Raw genomic sequence first — 25,710 nt, 5'->3', positions numbered from 1 at the left:
AATATCATGCACCAAATATGAGTTATGTTAAAATGTGAAAAAAAAATAGAATCTTAGAATTAATGAAATATTCTCAAATTCCTATGTCCATTTTTTTTGTAATGTAAATATGATTTATAGCCTTCTGCAATCAAAATCGTTGAAATGAAAAAATAAAATAAAATCTCTTACCTTCCGTACTACACTCAGGAAAGCTATCAGTGACGGAATCCAAATAAGCTTCAACAGGACCAATCAGTTCAGAACCATCATTAATTATTCCACCCTAAAAAGATCAGAGTAATTGTGATTCATTATCAAAAAGAGTATTATTAAAAAATCAGTGATAAATGAAAACTACTGTAATCTCAACTGAGTATGCATAAGGACTACAAAAACTATTCATCTATTAAACTAGATTACAACTGATTTTTTTTAAACCAATAGAAATACCAACATTGGTTCATCAACTTTAACAAATGCACCACACCAACACAGTATGTTAACCACAGAGAAACTCTGTTAGGCAGGCAGTGCACATACGCGAAGGACTTTCCCATGAGTAGAGGGACTCTATACTTCCTGCACAATTTTTCTGTAAACATAAACTGCTCTAAAAGTAGTCTATTATTTAAAAGTTCAACAGGAATATTATGTTTATAGTAATACATGGCTTTTTATAAAGGCTTTTTTTTGGAAATCTCTCAAAAGTACTCATTAAAAAATGCAGAAAGAGAAAAACCAACCGTCTGAAGAATACTGTTCAGAATCCTTACTGACTGGTCATTCCAATTAGTGATAAATGACGAACTCCATTAGTAACTCACTTAATTTTCTCAAATTAAAAACTGCAATATATCACACAGCACCTCAGGAGATCCCAGAAGTGACTTAAATTTGAAAACCACTTAAATACAATATAAGGCAAACTAAATAAATTTAAAATATTTTTATTAAAGACACACAATGTTAATAATTTAAAATTGATTTCTCAATGTGAACATTATGTAATTCTATATTTAAGTTTGCAAATTCAAGCCTCAAAAGACTAGGTTCTCTTACTCACATGTAACTAGAGAATGCTATTATCAGGCAAGTAATAGTGATGTGATTTTCTGCCACAGCGTTGTGCACTGCTCCAATCATGAATATATGAGCTTATAATTTTAAATATTATAACTAATTAAAATAATAGCTCTTCTACTCCCTAACATCTCACCTTCTACCTTCCACCGGCAGTTCTATGCTCCCAAACACTACTTCCAGAATAGCAAAACCCAAGAGAAATAAAAAATGCCAATTTCCTCTCCCTGTCAACACAAAGGATTTAACCACTATCTTTACCTAATCAAAAGTCTCCCTGCCAGCTTATCTTTATGAGAAGTTTGAAATGATCCTTCTCAAATTACAAAATTTAACTTCCTAGATTATTAAATGAACTAAAGCTTTAAAAACAAATATTCTTTAAAAGCAAGAGTTTATATTACTTTATTCTATTTTTTTATTAAAATATTCAAATTGCAGTTTACAGCTAAATTTTTCTCCAAAAAAGAGTATCTATTCTAGACAAAGCCATCCTTTGACCTTCAAAATTAAATTTTAAGAAAATATTCAAATATTCTTGAGAATTTTAGTAAACAAAGTTGATTTTATTTATAATCTCACTTAACAGAAAGTGACTTTCAACTATTAACCTCTTCTACCACTATCTTAAATGGAAATGATGCCTATAAGTAACTCAAGGAATTGTTAGGTCTAAAATATTTCATACATGTCAAGTTTATAGAACAATGTAAGTACTCAAGACTTTTTGTTATTATTATTAAAAACTGATATAAGATCTACTTATAAAATAAAAACAAAAAACTAAAAATGAAAAAATGTTTCAGCTAATAATCCTGAAGAGATCCTATTTACCTAATTTAACAAACACTATAACACAAAATAACACTACACAAAATAAAGAATAAATCTTTAATGTAACAAAATAATAATGAAAACTTGTCTAGGCACTATAGGGAAGTAATAGGAAAATATGGCACAATTGCATTTTAAATCTCTAATTAAAAGATTAATAACCTTATAGTGTTACTGATTATATAGTAAAAAGAAACTCGTATTACATAGCATCTCAGTGGTTTTGTTAATGAAAGTCATTCTAAAGGGGAAGGAGTTCAGATATGGTAGAGTAAGCAGATCAGCAAATATTCTCCCAAAAGACAATAATATAACTAAGGAAACTGTCAAAACAACCACTGGAGAGCTCTGGAACTTTGTCAAAAACATAAAGCAAATGAAGAAGTGGTTACTCATGAAAAACTGCAAAACCACAGGTAAGAGCTGTGGGAGTCTATGGCATTCTGGCCTGGGATTGCTACCATCTTCCATCCCAGCTGGGTTGCCATGGTAATTATTCAAGGGCAAGGCAAGCTTTGAAAACCAGCAGATTCACTTGCAGAGGAGGCTGGCATGATTTTGATTGAAGCACAGGAAAAAAAAATCTACACAAAACAGCATTATCAGTAATAGTAGCGATCTCAGTGCCAAACAAATGGCAAGGAAGTGAGTGGCCCAGCAAGCATCAGTAGTGGCAAGCAAAGGACCAAAACATTATTAGTTAGACACTGACCAGGGAGAGCCAAAAATAACACAGCCATAAGGGTTCTTAATAAACTCTCTACCCATCCAGGTAGGAGAAACCAGAGAGGGATCACACAGTCTACAAATCCCCAGCAAACCATGCGCATGCACAGGGCAAGTCCATGATAACCCAAAGGAAAGGAAAACTCAGGACAAACATAAAACTGCTTGAACTTTGAAAACAAAGAATCATCAGCACAAGGGAGCGGCATAAAGAGAGTGTTTGAGTACAAGCAAAGACCAAACACTGGCTGTCCACTAAACTGTAATGATACAGAGCTAATCCCTACTAAACCAGGTTTAAAAATACAAAAACACAAAAGAATGTAATAAACACTCAGTATAGATATCAGCAGTCACAAACTATACAGCAAACAGACTCCACGGATTTAGTACAGACATGTTAACAAACATACTAACAAAATAATGGCAACAACCTTCAGGGGGAAAAAATCAGAACTCAAAGTTGCTATAATATATTAACCAAAATCTCCATTTAAAAAAAAGAAATAAGACATACAAAGTAATAGGAAAGTGTGAACTCTATTCAGAGCAGGGGGGAAAAGCAGTCAATAGAAACTAATTCTGAGAAGGCAAAAATGTTGGATGTAGAAGGCAAAGACTTGAAAGCAGCTATTTATAAATATGTTCAAATAACTGAAGGAAATCATGACTAAAGAATTAAAAGAAAGTATAACTCTATAGCTCATGAAGTAGCAAATACAAATAGAAATTATTTTTTAAAATGAAGCATTAGCGTAGAGCCAAAAGTGATGACAATCCATTTGTCCACCAAATGATGAATGGATAAATAAAATGTGGTATATTCACACCCACTTAATGGAATGCCATTCAGCCACAAGAAGAAACAAAGTACTGATTGATACATGCTACAACATAGATGAGCATTGAAAACATTAAGTTCTGTGAATGAAGCCAGACACAAACGGCCACATATTGTATGATTCCATTCCTGTGAAGTGCCCAGAATAGACAAGTCCATCACTATGGAAAGTAGGTCAGTGTTTGCTAGGGGTTGGGGCATGTGGGGAAGAAGTGAATGCTGATGGGTAAGAAGTTTCTTCATGGGGTGATGAAAATGTTCTGAATCAGGTAGTAATAATGGTTGTATAACTTTGTGTATATACTAAAAATCACTAAACTGTAAATTTAAATTGGTGAATTTTATGTTACGTCAATTAATCTCAACTTGGCGGGGCGGGGGGCGGGTGAGAGAACCAGATGGAAATTCTGGAGTTGAAAGGTATTATAACAAAAATTTTAAATTCACTAGGAGTTCAACAACAGATTTGAGAGAGAATAACCAATGAACTTGAAGATCAAAAGAAACTCTCCAATCTGAAGATCATAGGGAAAAAAGACCAAATAATAATCAAAAGAACCAGAATGAAATGTGGGGAAACACCAAGCACACAACTTACGTGTGATGGTGATATCCAGTGTAAGAGAAAGGGGCTGAAAATGAAACACTCGAAGAGATGAAGGCTGAAAACTTCCCAAATCTGACCCCAAAAACCCTTAACTCTACAAGTTCAAGGAGATACATTAAACTTCATACAGATAAACAGAAAGAGATAAACACCTGGACTAACACTGTTGAAAGACAAGTCTAAATTATGAAAGAAGCAATTAAAAAAAGACACAGTGGAACAATTGTTTTTACTCCCCAGACCAACCAATAATAATTTAACTTAACAAAAAAAAACTCCTAAAAAAGAATTTAAAGCATACAACGATCATTATCTATTTAATACAAAAGGTGGCACAAAGGAAAAACAAAAATATACGAGACAACAAATAGCAAAATGGTAGATAAATTGAATCATACCAAAACTACTTCAAGCACAAAAGGACTAAATACTCCAATCAACAACAGCAATTTTCTGACTGGATACAAAAAATAAATAAGGTCAAACTATACAGTGCATGTGAGGGATACACTTTATTCAACAACGCAGAGACACTGAGAGCAAACGAATGAAAAGAAGGTACCATGCAAATAATGACTGTAAGAGAGCTAGAGTGGTATATTAAAATCATACAAAGTAAGGCTTTAATAAATATTGCTAGAGGCAAAGAGGGACACTGCATAAGACTAAGCAATGCAATTCAGCAGGAAGACATATCCATTATAAACATACATGTACATGCCAAGAGAACCCCAAAATAAAAATTTACATACCTGAAAGAAATGAGTTCAACAACAACAACTGAAGACTTCAATACCTCACTCCCAGTGATTGAGAGAATTAGAAAATTAGCAAGGATATAAAAGACAAACAGAACTATCACCTAACTTGAACTAACTGACATTTATAAAACTCCACCTGACAATAGGTTATACGTATACTCCTTTCTGGCACACATGGCACATTCTCCAAGACAGATCATATGCTGAGAATAAATCAGGTCTCAATAAGTTTAAAAGGATCAAAATTATACAACATATGATTTATGACCACAACCACAAGAAAACAGAATTAGAAATCAACAATAGAACAAACCTTAGGAAACCTATGACTATTTGGAAAATAAAGAACATATTTCTAAATAACCAATGAATCAACAAAGAAAATCACAAAAAAAAATCAGAAAATACACTGAACTGAATAAAAATCAAAACAAAACATAGAAATTTATAGGATTTGAGGCTCAAGCAGTCCTAAGAGGGGTACTTATAGCTGTAAATGCTTCTGTCAGACAAGAAAAACCATCTCAAATCAATAACTTAAGCTTCCACTTTAAGGAATTAACAGATTAGATAAAGAGCAAAGTAAATCAAAGCAATCAAAAGGAAGGAAATAAAGTTCAGAGTATAAATCATGAAATGAAACAGAAATATACAGAAAAATCAATAAAACCAAGTTGGTCCTTTGAAAAGATCAACAAAAATATGAAATTTTAGCTACACTAAGAAAAATATAGACAAGACACAAGTTATCAAAATTGTGAATGTAAGACAGACATTACTACCATCCTTACAGAAATTAAAAGTATTAGAACAATTTTAGAACAATTAGAAAAGTATGAACAATTTTATGCCAACAACTTTGAATTTCAATCAACAGATAAAAAATTCTGGCTACATACTGATAATTTTTGGAGCTGAGTAATGAGTAATGGAGGCCCATTACACTACTCTTTCTGCTCCTGTATGTTTTTAAAAATTCAAATCAAGTGGCTATATGGTTATTTGCATGTGATACTTATGACTGTTTCTAAAAAGAAAAAAAAGACACCTTTGTTGTTATAGCACACCCTGCGACGCAGCAACCCAAAAACCTCCCGTCCATACCTTCATCCACAATCAAAACTTAGATAGCTAAAGGAGTCACCTGCCCAGACTTCTCTGAATTTAAGGATTGTCCTGTGACCCAGTTCTGGCCAATGAGATATTAGGACTGTCTCTAGGTAGAGTTAGCTTCATTTTTCTTAAACTGTCCAATCTTTTCTTCCTCTTATTTAGTTCCTCATTTCACAAAGCCTAAAAATAAGTGTCTTCCAGCAGCAGTTACAATCAGGAATTCCCAGATCCAAAAGAAATATAATAAATAGGTACTTTTACTTAAACTGTCCAAAGTCTATGATCTGACTTCTACATCCCTAGACCAGCAATTTTCAATCAGTGTGCTGCAAGAATTTTTAAAATATGCAATACCTGACTATTTAGGCGGGGCACTGACATCTTTTCCCTTAGATTGTTTGAAAAAAAAAAACAAAACAAAAGACAACAGTCAACACAATAGCCGTCTGGTATGAATTAATCAAAATTAGACCTGTATTTTTTGTCAGGTCAGCAAAAAAAAAAAAAAAGTAATATACTTTTTGGTGTGCTGCAGAATGGTAGTAGTTAGTTTCTGTGTGCCATGAGATGAAAAAGGTTGAAAATCACTGCCCAGACTGATTTTATTAACCCTTGGTTTGTGTTAATTTGTATGTCTTGCCTTTCACAATTTCTATAAAGCAATCTTCTTCTTGCAAAATAATGTTGCCTTTTTCTATTAAGGATAAACTCCACATTAGTTACAGCTTTACCTAAGAACAGCAAAGAGCTAAATATTTTATCATTTTGACTTGGCCTTTGATCCCAAAGATCTGCCTTAGGTCACAAGTAAAGCCAAATTCATCATCATCTTGGCTTAGTCTGCAGAGTAACAAAAAATTAAGCAACAAAGTCAATCAGCAGGAATTTTATGTTTCTATAAATTTTTCTATCACTATTTCTATTTCTATTGTGTATTGTATAAGTTTGTAGTAATAGTTTTCAAACGATCAACTTTCTTCAGTAAACTAAAATAGGTCATAAAAAATAAATACCTTTTGTAGATCCACTAGCATCAGGAAAATTAAGAATCCCACTATTCATATACCTTGCTAGCTATTTGTTCTAAGAAATTACTTTTATACAAATAAGTAACTTTTTAATTAAAGAAGGAGAGAGCCAATTATGACACAATCACCTACCTTTTTTCTAGAAGGCTAAATACAATAGGAAAACTGTGATCATTAAAAACACTGATAACTGACAACCTGCACAGGTTCAGTTGAGAATAAATTTTAAAATAATTATAAAAAATTAGAAAGAACTCAGAATGAAGGCATTACATGTCAAGAAACTTATACAAATAATCAATGACATCTGGTAATATAATGTGTACTAACTTCCCTCTCTAAAACTGTGTAACTATTTTTGTTCTATCTTTGAATAAAGTAGTACAATTACAAAAACATGTAAATAGACTTGTAGTGGTTTCCATCTCCCCCCCACAAAAAAAGTCTACCACTAAAAGACACCTCAGATAGCTACTGGATTTTCATGATTCTTAAAATTACTTTTAGTATATTTCAATTATGATGGAGTGAATCATATAATCGCTAAGCCCTTTGCATCAATTTTTTAAATCTATGAATCAAAAATCTTACATACTTCTACACTAAAAATAAAAGGTATGCCACAGACATTGTTATTAAACTACAAACTTCTACTTATTTTGGTGAATAATGAAATTCAAAAGTCAATGACATTTTCTACTTTTTAAAAAAATTGAAACTTGTGTTACTGCTCAGCAGAAGGCATGGGTATTTAACAAAATACTAAGTATTTCAGAAAGACCTCCAAACCTTGAAAAAGTCTTCAAGCTGTTTACTGTTGTAAAGAGCAGGAATATTGGCAGAGAACTGCAGCAGGTCTTCGGCACACTGTCTCCGCTCTTCAATGACAGTTTCATCAAACCGCCCTGGAATTAAATAAGAATCAGCAGGAATAAAGAAGGATCAAACACCTGTTTATGACAACTCGTGTTCACAGGGCAGAAAGCAGCAGCAGACCTATCACTGCCTATTTGCCGTGTTTGTTATGCCACCTTCCGAGGTCAAACCCAGGCTCCACAACCGGAATCTGCAGCATTCTCACCAGAGAAGAAAATAATGTTCCCGATAAAACAAGAGACGGGGATGTCAACTCGTAAGTAAACAGTGCCATCAGCATCTCAGGCCTGTCAGTATAAGAAACGTACCATGTAAGTAGCTGGTGATCTGAAACTAAAGTTGAAAGGAGAATTATAAAGAACTCAAACGGTTTTCCATAGTAATTTAATACTGTAATTACTCATGATTTTCCTCTCACACTTTTTTTATTTACGAATGAATTGAAGAGAGGAGATTATGAGAACATCTGTCTATGAATGGGGTCAAAAACCTCGGTTTGAAGCAAAGAGCTGCTTAAGCTGAATTCCACGTGTGATGCTGTCAGCGTACGTAAAAGTGCTCGGGAGAAAAAAGAGAACACACGGCACCAGTGAGCTGTTCTACAAGGCGACAGAAAGGTGGTTTTCATAGAACTTTTTAATAATATATGCAATTCGAATGCTGATGAGGCATTTTCAAATATGACCATGCCTACTATTCTCAAATCAGACTATCAGCTGGCATCTGTCATATGCCATGTATTATACTAATAGTGATGTAGGTTTAAAAAATTACGAATTTAAGAGTAGCAACACCACATATTTAAACATTTACAGTAGCTCTGCAAAATGTTAACAGAAAACTGAGGCACAAAGAGATTCCTAGTTATATTACTCTAGGCAATATTTGAAACTGAACCACTAGCTACCTCAGCTCAATGTGTCTCACACTTATGGTGAAATGTCTGCTTCGTGGTAACTAAAAGAAATGGTTTTAGAGTTGGACCTGGATTCGAATACTAGCTCTGTCTTTCACTAGCTATAAAATCTTAGGCATATTATTTCCTAATTTATAAAGTGAAGAAAATTAAGAATGTACTAAAGCCTCTCAGTTCCATGCCAAGCGTATAGTAAGCACTTAAAACATTAATCATGGTGTTGTTGAATCTTCAAGTACCACCACAGTGTCTAGCACATAAAACATGCTAATAAACTTGTGTTGACTGCATGAGTGAATAATGAAAACTTAGAAAGCCTTTTCTAACAAAAATAACTGTCTTACAGTAGGAGAGTCTATCCTAGAATACCAATGGGTCCATAAACAACTCCCAAGTCTTAATGCATGGGTTTCAGAGACAACAATCCTACAAAATTCCTTGTATATGTATGTCCACAGCTATGTTTTCCAAGGAAAGGGTTTGTAACTTTTACCAGCATTCTCAAAGAGCCCAGGGTCCAGTAAAGGTTAGCAGGCAAGTGGCAGAAGATTTGAGGATTCCTAACATCCACTATAATGTTTTATTTACTATGGATTCAGGTGCCAGTTGCTATCTCAGTATCTGCTCTCACCTTCTTCCTTAGTAAAATAATTCCCAGTTTCTAACCATGCACGTAACAGTCCACACACACACACACACACACACACACACACACACACACAAAAGGCTATAATTTCCAGCTTGCCTTGCAGTTACACTCAGACATGGATTTAGTTCTTATCAATAACACATAAACAAAAGTTACATTGCAGATTCCCAGAAATCTCTTTAAGAGAAATATATTCCTTCTCCCCCCTCCCTTTTCTTCTTTCTCCTTTTCCATTCCCAAGGATTATGAAATGGAAGGTAAGAAATGACAGAGCAACGGTAGGAGCTCAGGCTCCTGATCACTGTGCAGCCCGCCTGCCTGGAGCCACCTCCAGATCGCCTGCCAGGAAACTGAAACCGATGTCTGCCGGGCTTTAGGTTTTGTCACAAGTAACCATACCTTATATAATCCATTATGCTGTATATGTTTTTCTATTAGTTATCAGTTTATATGCAACAATTCAATTAAGCTCAATTATCCCAAGGACAAAAGCACATCTAAAATGACACTGCTAGCTTAACTATCAATAATATCATTGGAAAACAAAAATGAAAACCCATAGAGCAAATACTCAGCCTGAAAACAATCTAAGTTATTCAATCTTGGAGAAAATCCACTGACTGAAAAGGTTAAAATGACAGCTAAATGCTCACTATTCCTCTTCCTTAAGAAATTAAATATGCATTGGTACTTGTAATTTTTGTCCATCATATTTATCATTTACACAAAAAGGTAAATTCTAGTGCCTGCAAATTAATATTAGTAATTTTGTGGACATCTAAAATTTTAGAACAGAAACTCAGAAAATGCACACATTATATTATGTTTCAACCCATAAGACCACCTGACATTATCTTTAAATGCATAACTACTGAGAAATTTTAATGAAAAGCTTCCTAATATTTGATGACATCCTTAAAAATCTTACTAGCAAAAACAAATACATAAAAATGTGGGAGCTTTAATCCTAGTGTGATCTATGACTCATCCCATCTCCCCATTGAGCTAGACTAAAATGCTAAAGCAGTAAGTATTATCAACTTCTAAACAGAATACGTATGCAAAAGCATGACTCTTGTACTTCTATTGATCTATGCATTTCCATTCTACTAAACTTGGGCAAGTGGAGATGAATGGAAACATTTTTCAGAGTGGAACACAACTGAAAATAAAGGCTCATGCATTAAAACGTTCAATTACACTGTATCCTATCATCAAAACAAATATAAAAGAACATGCTCACTTCTTTGTTCCTAAGATATTTCAGAATAACAAAAAAATTAGTATTGGTAACATAAATAGACAGTAGATGAATTTTAATGCAATAACTATTGGCCCTAATATAGCTAACAAAACCACCTAGTTTTAAAAAAAAGTTAAAAAGCAGCCAGAGTCAACCGTCATCCTAATGGCAGACAATACCCTACTAGCTATTCTCTAGTTGTTAACCCTTGAGGGCAGCACAATGAGAAATCATAAACAGGTGCTTTAAATTTCCATTCACATGGTCAGTGTTTATTTTCCTGTGAACACAGTAGGAAAATTATACACAATTTACAATAGAAAATGCAAAACAAATTTTTCCTGATAAACTTTATGTGTGATATTATACATTATATATTAAATTATTTGTGTGTGTATTACATATAAGCCACTCCACCACTCCTAATTAACTGATAATAGTTCATTAAAAACTGGGGGAAGGTAAATTAAAACATTTTAACAAAACTGGTAAATCACTGGAAATAAAATCTCTCTGATGTATAAGCTGCCTTTGAGATCTTCTCTGTTTTCTGTTGTGTTTTTTTATTATATATAACAACTCCTAGAAAACAGAGCTTACGATTTTTTTAAATGCGAAACTGGTCACATAGAACTAAAAGTTATCCTTAACCAATAAGAAACTAGCCAGAGCCCTAGCTGGTGTGACTCAGTGGATTTAGCACAGGCCAGCAAAGGAAAATAAGGTCGGCAGTTCGATTCCCAATGTAGGGCACATGCCTGGGCTGTAGCCCAGGTCCCCAGCAGGGGGCACGTGAGATGTAACCACACATTGATGTTTCTCTTCCTCTCTTCTCCTCTTTAAAAATAAATAAATACATACATACATACATACATACATAAATCGAATCTTTAAAAAGATAATTTTTAAAAAGGGCCAAAGAACAAAATTTAAAAAAAAAGAAACTAGTCAGAAAAGCTTGATGCTGATTCTTAACTGTATCAAAAATTCATTCACAGAGTAAAAAGAAAAACAGAGAGGCCCAAGTTCTCAGGTGTGAATTCCCTGCAGTCAACAGCACCAAGAATACACTTCTTAATTAAACAAGTTGGATTTATTACTCCTTGCAACTAGGGAGACTACATACTATTGGGAACTCCAGGGCGTTTTACTAAGAAGTGTCAGAGAGGGCTTACAGGATTCGGGCTTGTGTTGGGTGCTTCTGGGAAAGGTTCAAAGGAGTGACACTTTGCCCTGGTTTGATGCTGTCAGGAAGGGGGTTTGGAGGGTAATTCTTTGATTTTATGAATTCTACCTAATTCTATGATTTAATAAATCTTACTATGAGGCAAAGAAGAGGAAGATACGCTAAGGCTGTGATTTGTAAAAAAGCTGTGTCATTCATGGTAGCCAGGATGAAAACATACATGATCATTTTTGTGACTTGAAGAAAGCTTATGTTTTTGCCTGTGTTCAGACATGATCACAGTGATCTTGTTTTGGTCTTGATCCAAGGACACTCAGTGGCTTTGTCTAACGTACATGTTCTGTGAAACTGTTTAGGTTCAACAGGACAACACAGCCTCGTGTGAACGCCAGGTCAGCTCTAAGTAATGCCGAGGTCAAGGTAGTGCCAGGCCAGTTCTTTCTTCGCTGTCAGAAGCTGCTCTTCTCCTTCTCACAGGAAATCACAGTGTGAAGATAGACGTAACAACAACAAAAAAGTGATCTCATCATGAGAAAACAATCAGATTGAGACTGTGAAACCTACAAAACAACTGTCTTATACTCTTTTACAATGTCAATGACATCTCAGAAAAAAATGCACAAGGAATACTCTGACTTAAAGGAACAAACCTAAAGGCATGATCCTGGATACAAAAGAAATCTAAAAAGATATTTTTAGGACAGTTGGGGAAATTTGAATGTAGACTGCGTATCTGATCATATCGTTATCAATGTTAAATTTCTTGAGTGTGATATGGTATTGTGGATATAGGCAAAATATGAGAAGTAGGGATAAAATGTCACAATATCTGCAACTTACTCTCAAATGTTTCAGGAAAATAATGAGATACACACAGAACATAACAGACAAATGTGGCAAATTGTTAACAATCAGTGAACTTGGGCAAAAGGTATGTAAGTGTTCGTTACTATTCTTTTGCTTTTTTCCTGTAAATTTGAAAATTTTGCAAACTAAAACAACTGACGGAAACTCAGTTAGTTGCTACATGGGTAAGAAGTAGAACTGAAAGGGGAAACAACTAACTCAGTTTAAAGGAAACAGAAAACTTCATGGAAAAGGAGTCATATAAAAGTCTGGAAAACTAACCAAGAACTCCACAGTGGAGCGGTGCAACACTCTAGAAAGAGATACAAGAGCGTATGAATGTTAGAGGAATGGTAAACTGAGCAACAGATAACATAGCTAACAATAGCTGATATGTGTCAAGCACTGAACTAAACACGCACTGCAGCCGTAATCCTCAGAAAAGGAAGGTATTATCCCTAGGTTACCAATAAGAAAAAAAGACTCAGATGTTAATTTGTATAAGATCACACCACTCGTAAATAGTGGACAAAAGATTTGGGCCTAAATCTATCTGATTCCAAAAGGTATGGTCTTTTCACTAGAACTCTAGAACAAGAAATATGTATCTGTTGGTTCTGCAAATAATTGCATTGGGCAAAAAGTCCATATGGTTTTTTATATAAAATAAAGGACCTATTTTTCATTTTTACCAATAATTTTATTGATTTGGATATTCTGAGTATTTTGGCTATCTCCTGCAAGGTAGGATGTTGATTGTTCTCAATTAAAGTCTCCATTTTGACTGCTATCAACTTCAACTGGTCTACCCTACCATGGAGCATTATCCAGTGAGAAATCTCCAGCACAAAAGTTCACAAACCATTTCTGACATGTTCGATCAGTCACAGCATCTTCTCCATACACTGCACATATCTTTTTTTGAGTCTCAGTTACATTTTTTTACCTTTCTTGAAATAATAAAGCATAATATGCTGAAAATGTTGTATGTTTTCTTCCATCTTCAATATTAAAATGGCTACACAAACATGCACCAATTTTGGTGGGGTTTTTTAAAATACAAGCTGAAATGACAGCTGTCACAATTCAATCCAATAAAATTGTTTCAAAATAATGTTAAAGACAACTAAGCATTACTAGAGCCATCTTACAGAAAAAACCAAACAAACTTTTTGGCCAGCCCATCATAACAGGACTGTTTTTGCTGCTGAGGCTTACACACTGAAAATGTGAGAGCAGCTAAAAAGACAGATGATTAACCAAGACTTCCCTCCACACAACCACAGCTGCTGCCTGCAGGGTTCACTGCGGTTGTACAGGATTACAAACGGACTGTACCATTTACTGAGAGTGAAAAATTGCCTACTTACTAAGATTAATAAGAAACTTTCACTCTATAATATGTAAGAATGAGGAGAAAAGTTGCTGATAATCTATCAGCCACAGACAACAATAGCTAAGAACCAATTTGGAAGCCACTCCCTTTCACCCAGTGACAAGCTTATTGTTTTAAAAGCCAGGCTGTGCATCAGAGAGATGCAAATTAAAACCACAATGAGATAGCACCTCACACCTGTCAGAATGGCCATCATCAATAAATCAACAAACAAGTGCTGGCGGGGATGCAGAGAAAAGGGAGCCCTAGTGCACTGCTGGTGGGAATGCAGACTGGGGCAGCCGCTGTGCAAAACAGCATGGGATTTCCTTACAAAATTAAAAATGGATCTGTCTTTTGACCCAGCAATTTCACTTCTGGGAATATATCCTAAGAATCTCAAAACACCAATTCAAAAGAACCTATGCATCTCTATGTTCACAGCAGTATTATTTACAACAGCCAAGATCTGGAAACAGCCTAAGTGCCCATTAAATAAATGAGTGGATAAAAAAACTGTAGTACATTTATACAACAGAATACTACACAGCAGTAAAAAAGGACTTCTTATCCTTTGCAATAGCACAGATGGAACTGGAGACTGTTATGCTAAGTGAAATAAGCCACTCAGTTAAAGACAAATATCATATGCCCTCACTCATAAGTAGAATCTAATGAACAAAATAAACTAACGAGCAAAACAGAACCAGAGGCACAGAAACATGGAACAAACTGACAGCTGTAAGAGGGGAGGGAGAAGGTGGTAACGGGTTGAAAGAAGGGGAAGGAACTAGTCCAAGAACATACATGCATGACCCATGGACATGAGCAATAGTGTGGGAACTGACTGTGGGAACGGGGGCAGGCTGGATGGAGAGGGGCAAAGGGGATAAAACCAGGATAACTATAATACCATAAACAATAAAATACTTAAAAATAAATAAAAGCCAAGCAGTGTATCTTCCAACATTAAAGATATGTGAGCACAGTTAAATTCTATTGCACAGAGTATTTAAGGTAAAAAGTAAAAACAGCCCTTCTCCCATGGCCCCAGAGGTTTGCACTTTATACAAACGTATGTAGGTACCTCTTCACACAAATATGTATGTCTCTTTAAACACAGAGGGGATCTTACTAAACACATTGCTTTGCAACACTTGTTTTCTTTATCTTAAAAATATACCTTGGACATATTTCCATACCAGTATATGTCAAATAACTGAAGAATTCTATGAATTGGCTAAGTTATAGCACATCTATACAATCACATATTGAGAAAATTCACTTTATTTTCAGTATTTTTCTACTGAAAATGCTGCAAGGAATACCCATGTGGAAGTACATATGTGTGTGTACAAATTTGTGTGTGCGTACGTGTGTTCTCAAAACAAAATCGACAGACTGCTGAGAGGCCCCCAACAGCCTTCCAAAAGATCAACAAGGTCAAAACCATTTTCATAACAATAAGACAGCAGCTATACCACACTGACATCTGCACTGATAATCTAAAATCAATGGCAGTAAAAACTGCTGGCCTCTTAGCAGGAATCAAAGCAATGGCACCAAACTATACTTACTGGTAATTATCATATTCCTTACTGCCACTCAATAGTATTAAAAATTTTTTTTACTGTCAGTTTCATTTAAGAATGTCCTTGATGAAGCAGTAAATTTATTAACTTAATTTATTAAATCTCAACCCTTGAGACCATGTCTTTTTAAAAGTCTGCGGGGGAAAAAAACAACTGTAATTATTCAGATTTGGATAGCTGGCTCTCCAAGTCTGCCTATTCAGTCTTGCTATCCAAGTCCGAATAGTTATAGTGAGGTTTTTAAAAAATTTCCTTTAGAGGTCTGTAACGTAATCAATTTTTGATATTATATAATAAATGGGTCAACATTTGCAAGAAACATACAAAGTATAAACATTAAAAATCAAAAACTTAAGATCTATAAGAATAATTCAACATCATCTTAAATTCTCACACGTTTTTTAACTGACTGGTTGGAGCTATTCTTACTGTGTTGTTATTTGACGGAAGAGCAAGTGCATTCTGAGTTAGCAAAACTATACCTAGAACATGAAAAACAGCTTCACGTGCTTGATGCTTGCTGCATGACATGAATTCTCATAACAAATAAAGGGGATTCTAACTTCATGGTACAGTACTGCAGGGTTCAGCATATATGCATAGTTAGCTAATCATCACGTTTTAAAAATCAGAAATTAAATATAATCACTTACCAAACACTATTCCTTTTGCAAATGGAGGAAATAATTCTGAATGTCGGAATAAGTTTTTGTGAATTTGCCATAGTTCTTTGTGTAGTTTCTTAAAGTCACTGTATCTCTTCCATATGATTATCTAAGAGAAAAAAATTAAATGTGTATCTTATAGTGAAACTATTTAGGTTCGGATATCTAAACATAATTGTTTCAATAAGTGCTCAAAATTGTCATGCAAAGGCAAACCTATATATGTTCTAACCAATATGCTTAACTGTGTAAAATTAACTTTTACTTTAAAAGTATAAAAAAGAAAATTTTCCTTTGTATTGATTTTTAAATTCCTTTTTAAACAAGACTATTTCCTTCATACTGGAAAAATATTCAACCTAGTGCAAAGAAGATCTACCTAAAATGTCATTTAACCTCTTCCAAAGCCAATTACTATTGGCCATGGAAATGAGCTAGATGTCAAAAATATATATTCTGTCTCAAAAACAGCATGTTTATAAATACAAAATATTTCATTCAGACCATTTTTAAATACAAAGTACATACTCAGCAGCTGCCTAAAAGGATAAACATAGTGAATAACACTGAAGAAAAAATAGCTATGTAGAAAGTAATTAACATGAACATCTTTATTTTATAAATCTCAATTTAAAATAGTAATAAGATTTCTGGGAGAAGATGAATCCTGATCAGAATACCATTCAAACTACTTCAAAAACAACAATCATCTAGATTATACAACATGTAAAAAAGTAAATTTACCTTCATTAGTTTTAATTATTGTTTAACCTCATTCAGATTAAATTAGAAAAAAACTTTATAAAGAATAAAGACTTGAACATTATATTGATATCATTGATTCACCCCTCAGTCTCCACAAAATGAATAAAACTGAGTTTTTAATTGTCATCTCATACATTGGGGCCTTTGGTAAAAAAAAAAAAAACCCTACTTACCTCACTTCTAACAATTGAATATTAGAGTGCAATGCTAATAAGCAAAGCTTTAAGACTCTTGTCAAAAATGTACTCTCTGCATTTATGTAATTTGTCACTAAACTTTGTCAAACTATCAATTTTACCATGATTAGTAAGTTTCTTGTTTCTAATAAAGATATAATCCTAGGGCACTAGTCAGACCATAATATGAATTTACTTAAGTAAATTGCTCTCCTGATGCTTCCTTTTATTCATTTACTCAACAATAGAAACAGTCATCAAAACAAGTATTTTCATGGCCCTACTTTGTGCTCGGCACTGCGTTGGAACAAAAGATGAAGAATTGAGAAACCCAGTCCCGTTAGGAAGGGTAAGCCAGCACAGTGAGCACATCACAAGAGCAGCGTGATAAACACTAGCAGGGGAGCCCAAGGGTGTTATGGAAGGAGCACGTAACTCAGCCTTGGGTATCTAAGAGGCTTTACAGAAAAAATTATCTTAGGTGAGCGACCTGAAGGGAAGTAGTGATTAGACCGACACAAATGAAAAGGGAAAGAAGGGGTTGTGGATGAAGTTCTTAAAAGGAGAGCGATGCCGAATACAATCACTAGAATTTTGGCTTTGCGATGGGATAAAGAATGATGCTACTCCTTAAGATGAAAAGCCATGGGAGAAGAAGCTGTTTTAGCTTCTGAGAAGAAAAGGGCAAAGTTCAATTTTAGATACATTTGATTTAGGTGTTTGTGAGGCACCTAACTGGAAATGTCCCATCACGTAGATGGGTTTGAGGTTCAAGAGCAAGAAGTAAGCAAAATGTATTAATTTGGGAGCATTGGCAAAGCAGCGGTAATCGCTCAGGACAGGTACCTCAGCATTTGCAAGGAGATGAGGAGCCTAACAACAGTATGACAGGGAACCCTAACCCGGGAGGGCCAACCAGAAGTGAAGACGAGAAAACCAAGCGCAAAGTGTTTAAGAAACTTGACTGTGCCATGAGAGAGGGCACATGATGGAAGAAGAAATTTTACTTTAAAATGGAAATGAATCAGACAAATGCTGAAGACAAAGAACCAACAGTTCTAGCAAAAGACAGAGAAGAACTGAGAGAACCAAACCAATACTTGAAAAGCGAAGTCCTCAGAATAATGAAATTACACTGATTTTAATTTTCATATTTTGTGCTTCTCTATAGTTTTTAACTTTGACACATGAACATAATTCTGCCATGAAAGAACATTATTTTTTTATTTTTAAAATAGATCAAATTATGGTAGTACCACATTGCCAAGGGCTTAGGGAGGAAATGGGTAACAGGCTTATAAAAATAATTTTACATAAGGCAATGCCATCCTTAAAGCCATGCTAAACTACACATGGGAGCTATTCAAAAGACTATTTAGCTCACGGAAACAAATCTGCAGGTAAAATGTATATTCTAATTAGGATCACTGTAAAATAAAGGCAGAGTAATTTAAGGGGCAAGAGTTAACAATTTAATCACAATAAAGATAAAGTAATGATAATAATACCATGGCATATAAACCAATAGGTTGTCAGAGCAAGAACTGTACTCCCAAGGATAGAATCTGCTTCTTTACCGTGTCCTAATTTATTCATTCACACATTCCTTATTCTCAGCACTGGACCCTAGAATTTAAATACCTAAGAGCAAATAGAAACCCTCAAGTATTGCGGGAAACCAAACCATCACAACATGTCACCATTCACTGACTCCTTTTCTTCTCACTCCTGTAAGCTTGGACATTTCTAGAAATCTTCAAAATGGAAAAGTGAACAGAAGCACACTTCCATTATATCAACAAGTATTAACATTTACAATTGGACTACACATAGTCCTAAAAGATACATGCAAAAGTTATTTTCTCTAATAATCAATATTTTTACTGTAAAAAAATCGTATAACAGCTATTGCTCTATTGAACCAATTCTACAGAAATTTATTCATTAAAGTTATGAATAAAATTCCTCAATTAAATATTAATTTAATTACAATAATATATAGACTACCAATTTAAAAAGCTTAATTTTTATTAAAAACAAAATTTACATAAAAATCTTTAAGATAACTTCATTTACTGATACTAAAAACTTTTAGATTTCTTATCTTTTATAAAACCATTCAATCCAATTAACTTTGTCCTTTTTACTCTTCTATAGCACTTAGAACTTGCTGATTTGCTTATGAATTTTCTTTCTTTTGACACATTTCTAACACCAGTAAAATTTACTACCTATAGAGAAACAGAGCTCTGTAGGTTACTTCTTTTAAAAGGCCGGGGAGGGAGGGCGTATTTCCATCTCTCTCTCTCTCTACTCGCTACAAGTATTCATGCTCTAGAGAATCTTCTGAAGGAGAAGCCACATGGACTGATGTTGCCCCACTTCAGATTCACCCATACTGCTCTTAATAAATAAAAATTTAGAGGAAATGTGTAACCACTAAGGGAGGGGAGGGGCTATTCTAAATAATTTTAAGTTACTTACCACATGTTAGTATTTAAGCATTCTTAGAAAGAAAATACTGCATGTGCTAAGGTATGTGTGCATGTATGCATATATGTATATATGTATAAACAAACAGCAAAATTTCTCTGGTTTTACAAGGACAGCAATTATATTAGCCCTATATTTGATTAAATTAACTAGACACCTACTAATCCTTAATAACCCTGTAAAGCCTAAATTCTAGAGCAATAATTAAATGAATTAGTTAATGAAGAGAGAAAGTAAAAGGAAAGGAAATGGAAACAACCCTTAGATTAATTCCTCTCCTAAAGGAGAATTCCAATGTTTAAATGAAACATATGGGAAACTAAAAAGTATTATTATGCCTTGGCTGGTGTGGCTCAGTTGGTTGGAGCGTCATCCTGTAAATCAAAAGATCGTGGGTTCTATTCCAGGTCAAGGTACGTGCCTGGGTTGCAGGTTTGATCCCACCAATTAATGTTTCTCTCTCACATTGAGTTTCTCCTCCTTTCTCTCTCTCCCTCTTCTCCTCTCTCTAAAATCAATGAGCATGTACTCAGGTGAGGATTAAAAAAAAAGTATTGTTATAATTTCAAGGTTATTCTATATTTTAAGAAGTCAGCTAGACAGAAGACATATTTTGATATTTTTATAGCATTTCTAACAAAGGACCATGCAATCATCTGACTAAAGGACACTTACAAGAGTTTTCTGATGAATGGTTCACCAACAGTTGTTATTATAAAAGAGTTTTCCCAAAAAAGGATTAAGGAAATGGCAGAGAGTATGTTCATGATAGGTTGGTTCAGGATTCTCCCTGGAAAACGGGAACATCAAGCTACAAACTACAGCACAGCGATCAGACAATATTTTCAAAAAGAAATGCAACCCATTTTCAATTTTAACAGAGTTGTAAATTTTCAAAAAGCATAAAACCCTGGTATTGACTATTAATTTAACATTCTACAGAATTCTAAATTCTAAAGAACAGTTCACACTAATCAAATGACACAAGTAGAGAGAGAGTACTGCAATCAATGGTGCCAATAACTTTCACTGCCATTTTAGGATATATAGATGCATATTCTTTTCTTCCAAAACAACAATATTACAATATTCTCTTCATGACTATTAGGGACAGGGGGTGCAAGATATCTTAAAACCCTAAGGAAAAAAACACATATTTTTTAAATATGTCCTTTATTGAACTATTTTTAACCATGGGGGGAAAAAACAAATACTATAATAGAGATATTAAGAAATAGTCATGTATTAAAGTCAATATATACTCTAAACCTGATGTTACATACTCAAACAAACCACTACCAAACAATCAACTTAAATGTACAAGTATGAATCAAGCCAGATTCTTCAGTAAGAAGTAGTAGAGCTTGTGGCAAAATAAAAGCACATACCCACCTAAAGACATTAAAATTCAATTTAAAAAAAAACAAACAATGTTGCAGATTTAAGACTGCCAACTTACAGTGTCTGTTTCTTTAGTTAAAAAAAAAAATCCCCAATATACAGTATGTCCTAATCTTAGTAAAAATGAGATTGGGGTAATCACTTCATAAAGTATATAAGTGTCTAATCAATGTTATGCACCTGAAACTAATATAATAATGTATGTCAACTGTAACTGGAAAATAATTTTAAAAAAGAAAATGAGTAAATATGAAAGTAAATCAAAAACTGTTCAGAGAAGTAAGCTCTTCAGATAGGATTCCTAAAGGTATATAAGTACAAAGTAATTACAAATAGAGGACCACAGTTTTAAGCAAAATATATAACAAAATGATATCATTTTAGGGAGAGGGAAAGAATCTGCAAAAGAACTTACCAAGTATAAAATTTTAAAAAGAAACATCTATACCTAAAGCAGTTCTCCAAGATATCAACAGGTCACCTCAATATAAAAATGAAGCAAACAGAAACCCATAACTTAATATTATAATCTTTAAAATTAATACTAGTTACCAAATACTTTTTGCTTTTTTATTAAACAGGCATCATGATTTTGAAATGGGTAAATAGGGGCTCTTAACTAATCTTGAAATCTTATGAATGCTATCTATCAGAAAAATTATCACATTATTAAACAACATTATAATTCCTGAAAATCTTATTTATATAATTTAACACCTACTAAAATCTAACACACATTTAGTAGGTCTAAATAATTCCTCAAGTTCTTATTTCTGTAACTTAAATCCTACTAAACCTTAAAATGTACTTAACTGGTCTGAAATGGGACGCTTCTACTACTGTTTAGTGAGCTGAACACAATCTCCACACAAACATACAAAGACTGACAAACAATTCAATTTTCTCAATAAGAAACAAAATAAAATTTTCACATGAACAGCATGTTACCTCCTGGACATCCTCTGGATTTCTTCGTGAAACGACCTGAAACAAAACATACAGAAATATCTAGTCATAATCAAAATTTAAGACTTCACATTTGTGTAATTATTTTCAACAATATTTGTATTAAAAATGCAATTTGCTTAAAGGAAAAAAAATACCATATTATATCACTTACATTGAACTCAGCTATATAACTTCACTATCTAAATCATACACTAAAAAATTAAGCAAAAAGGCAGCTGAAATAAAGCCCACATGCTAAAGTTCACGTATTACATTCACAAGAGAATGCCTCAGGCCTTCGCTTTTACTTGACATTATTCTGCCAATCTTATCTAACCCCCTTCCCAGCCTCCATAATATTAGAAGTATAAAAAGCAGCTGCATCTGGAAAAAATATTCAAGGGATTGTTCTGCATTATTTCTTTTTTTTGTATTATTGTTTCCTAAGCTCTTTTATTTTTTTTTAATTTAATCTTTATTGTATTTTTTCCACTACCGTTTAGTCCCCTTAAACCCCCTAACCCCCAGCAATCACCACACTTGTCCTCATCCATGAGCCCTTTCTCCTTTTTGCTCAATGCCTCCACCCCAGGTCTGAGTCCTACATCACCACACTGTAAAAACACAACCACTCGCTGGACACCTTACCAAGTTCAACCACCTGGCTCCCCACCGTAAGGGACTCAGCAGTCCCACCTGTGTATTTCACTTAACTAAATTAAGGATGTGTCCTCTGAAATGGAAACCAAAAACACAAAAAGACTAGGATAACATGAACTGAGCCCAAATGTCCATTAGTAACAACTCTTTGCAACTATGTAATTCTCTTCAGCAAAACTGCAAAATTGATGAAAATAAGAATATCAATCAGAAATCTGAGGAAAGGATAAGAACATACTAAAAATGAACAAAACTGAACCCTCAGATTATTTCAACAATATAAACTCTAACACAAAACTATTTCAATTCACCCTGATACAAATTGCTAATATTTAGTAATTTTGGTGGATTTCAATGTTTTGTCACAAAATTCAGGCAACAAACAAGTTCCACAAAAGTTGTAATATAAAACAGTGATATCTTTCATTTAAAGATCATAAATTTCTATCGTAAGCATTAACTACCAATGACTCAGTAAGTACAATATTAATATATATACACACAATATTAATATATATACACACACTATTAATATATATGTGTATGTGTGTGTATATATATATATATATTTATGGACAGAATTCTATTGTCAAGTCTTGAAAATTATTACCCTAAAGCAGTGCTTCACAAACCATACCACACAGGACGCTGGTATTCTTTAAAAACAGTGATTCCAAAGGATTAAAAATGAAGTCAGTTTACCTTTGTTTAAAAATTAAACACATAATATACATTTTTATGCCTAGCAAATCTCCAAAAGGAAGGTGTACAGTATTCCCCAGAGTCATCTATCCACTCAACTTTTTATTTTTATATGTTGTTTATTTATTATATTATTTATTTAGTGTGACATCAACTAAAAGTTGGAACACAGTTGAGAAATGCTACTGCAATGTGTGTAGTCTATCAGCCCCTACTAATACCGAAAGCAAATTCTAAATTTAGGAAAACAAGTAAGAAAACAAGTAAGGTACCCATCTCTTACTGTGTTAAGATATTAAATCCTTTCCTTCATTCAATCGTCACAGCAATGCTGCCTGGTAGAATGAGAATGAGTCAAGGCCTAAGAGCATACAGGAGCATATACTAATCATATTAATCAGTAATGGGCAGGACTGGATCTCATAATTCCATGATTCCAAACAAAGTGCTCTTTCCAGAACATAACTCAGTTGGCCCTCCTAGACATTAAAATTCCAAGTATGTGAGAAACAGTCCTAACGCCTGTTACATAAATCCATTTTGTCTTTACAGAGAAATGCAGATCAACCAAAAAACAGAAGTTGAAGCATTTTCGCAAACAGAAAGAATTAAGAAGAAAGAAATTTGAATACTACCTCTGGCACTAGCCATGAACTGCTTTTTTACCAGTTTAGTAATCAACCAAAATTAAAAAAAAGAGAGAGAGAGAGAGAGAGAGAGCAATGTTAAAATGAGCCCCTTTGCCTATCCTTACAACAAAAAACAAAGAACAGACATTGTAGTTCGGGGCCTAGCCCAGGCCCATTACAACCCACAGATCATACGTCATTAGGTCCTCTACATCCTTTGCAGAGTGCTAACTCATATTATCTGCTTAACAAATATTACTAAGTTCCCTTAAAAGTCAAGTCAAAAACTCTCTTCTACCTAATTACCATTATGATAATTTGAAATCACCCTGTCAACTCTGATATACTCGAAATAACTTTCTTCATAAGATTAAGAAATAGCTACTGGAAAACAAAACTACAAAATTTTAAATCTAAGTATTATATTTCTTAACAAAAAAATACACAAAATAAGCCCATTTAGAAATGAGTAGTTAAACATACATTTTAAGAAGGCACTTTTATGAGCAACTTCTTATTTCAAGTCTCTGATGACTATTTCACTTAAGTGTTAAAATGCTACTTTAAGAAAATAAAAGAGCTAAGAGGATAAAGTATTTACAAAAGTAATATATTTTTTAAAAAATTAAATGTCAAGACACAAATAATCAAACACAAAAAAGACAAGAGGGGCCTGGCTGCCCATTCTTCATTTCTCAAAGACATGCCTCTTCAAATGTAGGGCAGGTATAATGGGATATACAACAATGTGAGGCTGCACCATATTGAGCATTTCAGTATGCATTAGCATTGTGGTGATTAGGTAAACTAAATGGCACATTCATCAATATAATACATGCAAATCTGGCTTTCAGACCTTTGACTTTTATAAAATCCATATACTTTCATATAAATATACTTACACCTTTAAACTGCATTTCAAACACACAAAAAAAGAACTCAGGCAAGAAGAACCGATACCTCAAAGTGCTCAGCTCACATAAGCAAACATCCTACTACCAAACTCAACGTCCAGCCCACCCATCACCTGCATCTCAGCTCCTCTCGCCCTCTTCTCCCCACAGAGCTGCAGGTATCACTAGCTGGCAAGCATATGCGGACTGGTTATCACCCACCAGCCAGGTAGTCTGAACCCCAGAGACAGCACCTGCAAAAACCCTAATTAGACATTCTGTATTTTTAGTTCTCTGGAGAGGAAGAACTCCTACATTACGTAAGTCAATGGGACAAATTTTAGACATTCAACTTTCTAACAAGTTTTTATGAAAGTAATACACTGAAAGTAAGAAATTGCAGTTTTCTACATTATTAAAATCCCAAAATCTCATGAGAGAATAAAGAAACTAACATTATTATCTCTAGATACTCAATAAATGTTTGCTGAAGTTGTTTCCTCACTTAAAGTTTTTCCAATTAGTATAGCACCACTCTAAGGTAAACTATTTTCCAACCAAAGTTCAAGGAAATCAAAATCCGCAATTTCAAAAAAAAGTTTGTAGTTTAACATAATAACTTAATATCTAGATATATATATATAGCTTGTCAATAAGATGTAAACAAAAATTTTTTAAACCCACTTACTAAAATTGTTGGTATATGAGATAACTTTCTACTAA

The 25,710-nt window shown here is 33.9% G+C and overlaps 1 protein-coding gene across 4 annotated transcripts in view; it reads right to left on the bottom strand.

The window, feature by feature from the left end:
• Nucleotides 1-25,710, bottom strand: part of RPS6KC1 (ribosomal protein S6 kinase C1) — a 149,902-nt gene that overhangs the window by 117,090 nt on the left and 7,102 nt on the right. For all 4 annotated transcript variants that reach the window (XM_054587630.1, XM_054587629.1, XM_054587628.1 and 1 more), the window contains exons 2-5: nt 22,104-22,139; nt 16,309-16,429; nt 7,762-7,877; nt 172-265 (exon numbers count right to left, since the gene is read on the bottom strand). In XM_054587630.1, coding sequence (XP_054443605.1) covers nt 172-265; nt 7,762-7,877; nt 16,309-16,429; nt 22,104-22,139 — 367 coding nt within the window. The remainder of the gene's footprint in view (nt 1-171; nt 266-7,761; nt 7,878-16,308; nt 16,430-22,103; nt 22,140-25,710) is intronic.

Source organism: Pteronotus mesoamericanus, unplaced genomic scaffold (genome assembly GCF_021234165.1).
Source record: "Pteronotus mesoamericanus isolate MK-2021 breed Mesoamerican mustached bat unplaced genomic scaffold, CSHL_Meso_final scaffold_1186, whole genome shotgun sequence".
Taxonomy (NCBI): Eukaryota; Metazoa; Chordata; class Mammalia; order Chiroptera; family Mormoopidae; genus Pteronotus; species Pteronotus mesoamericanus.
Note: the sequence above shows the minus strand (reverse complement) of the source record. Positions and strands in the feature narration are given on the sequence as shown.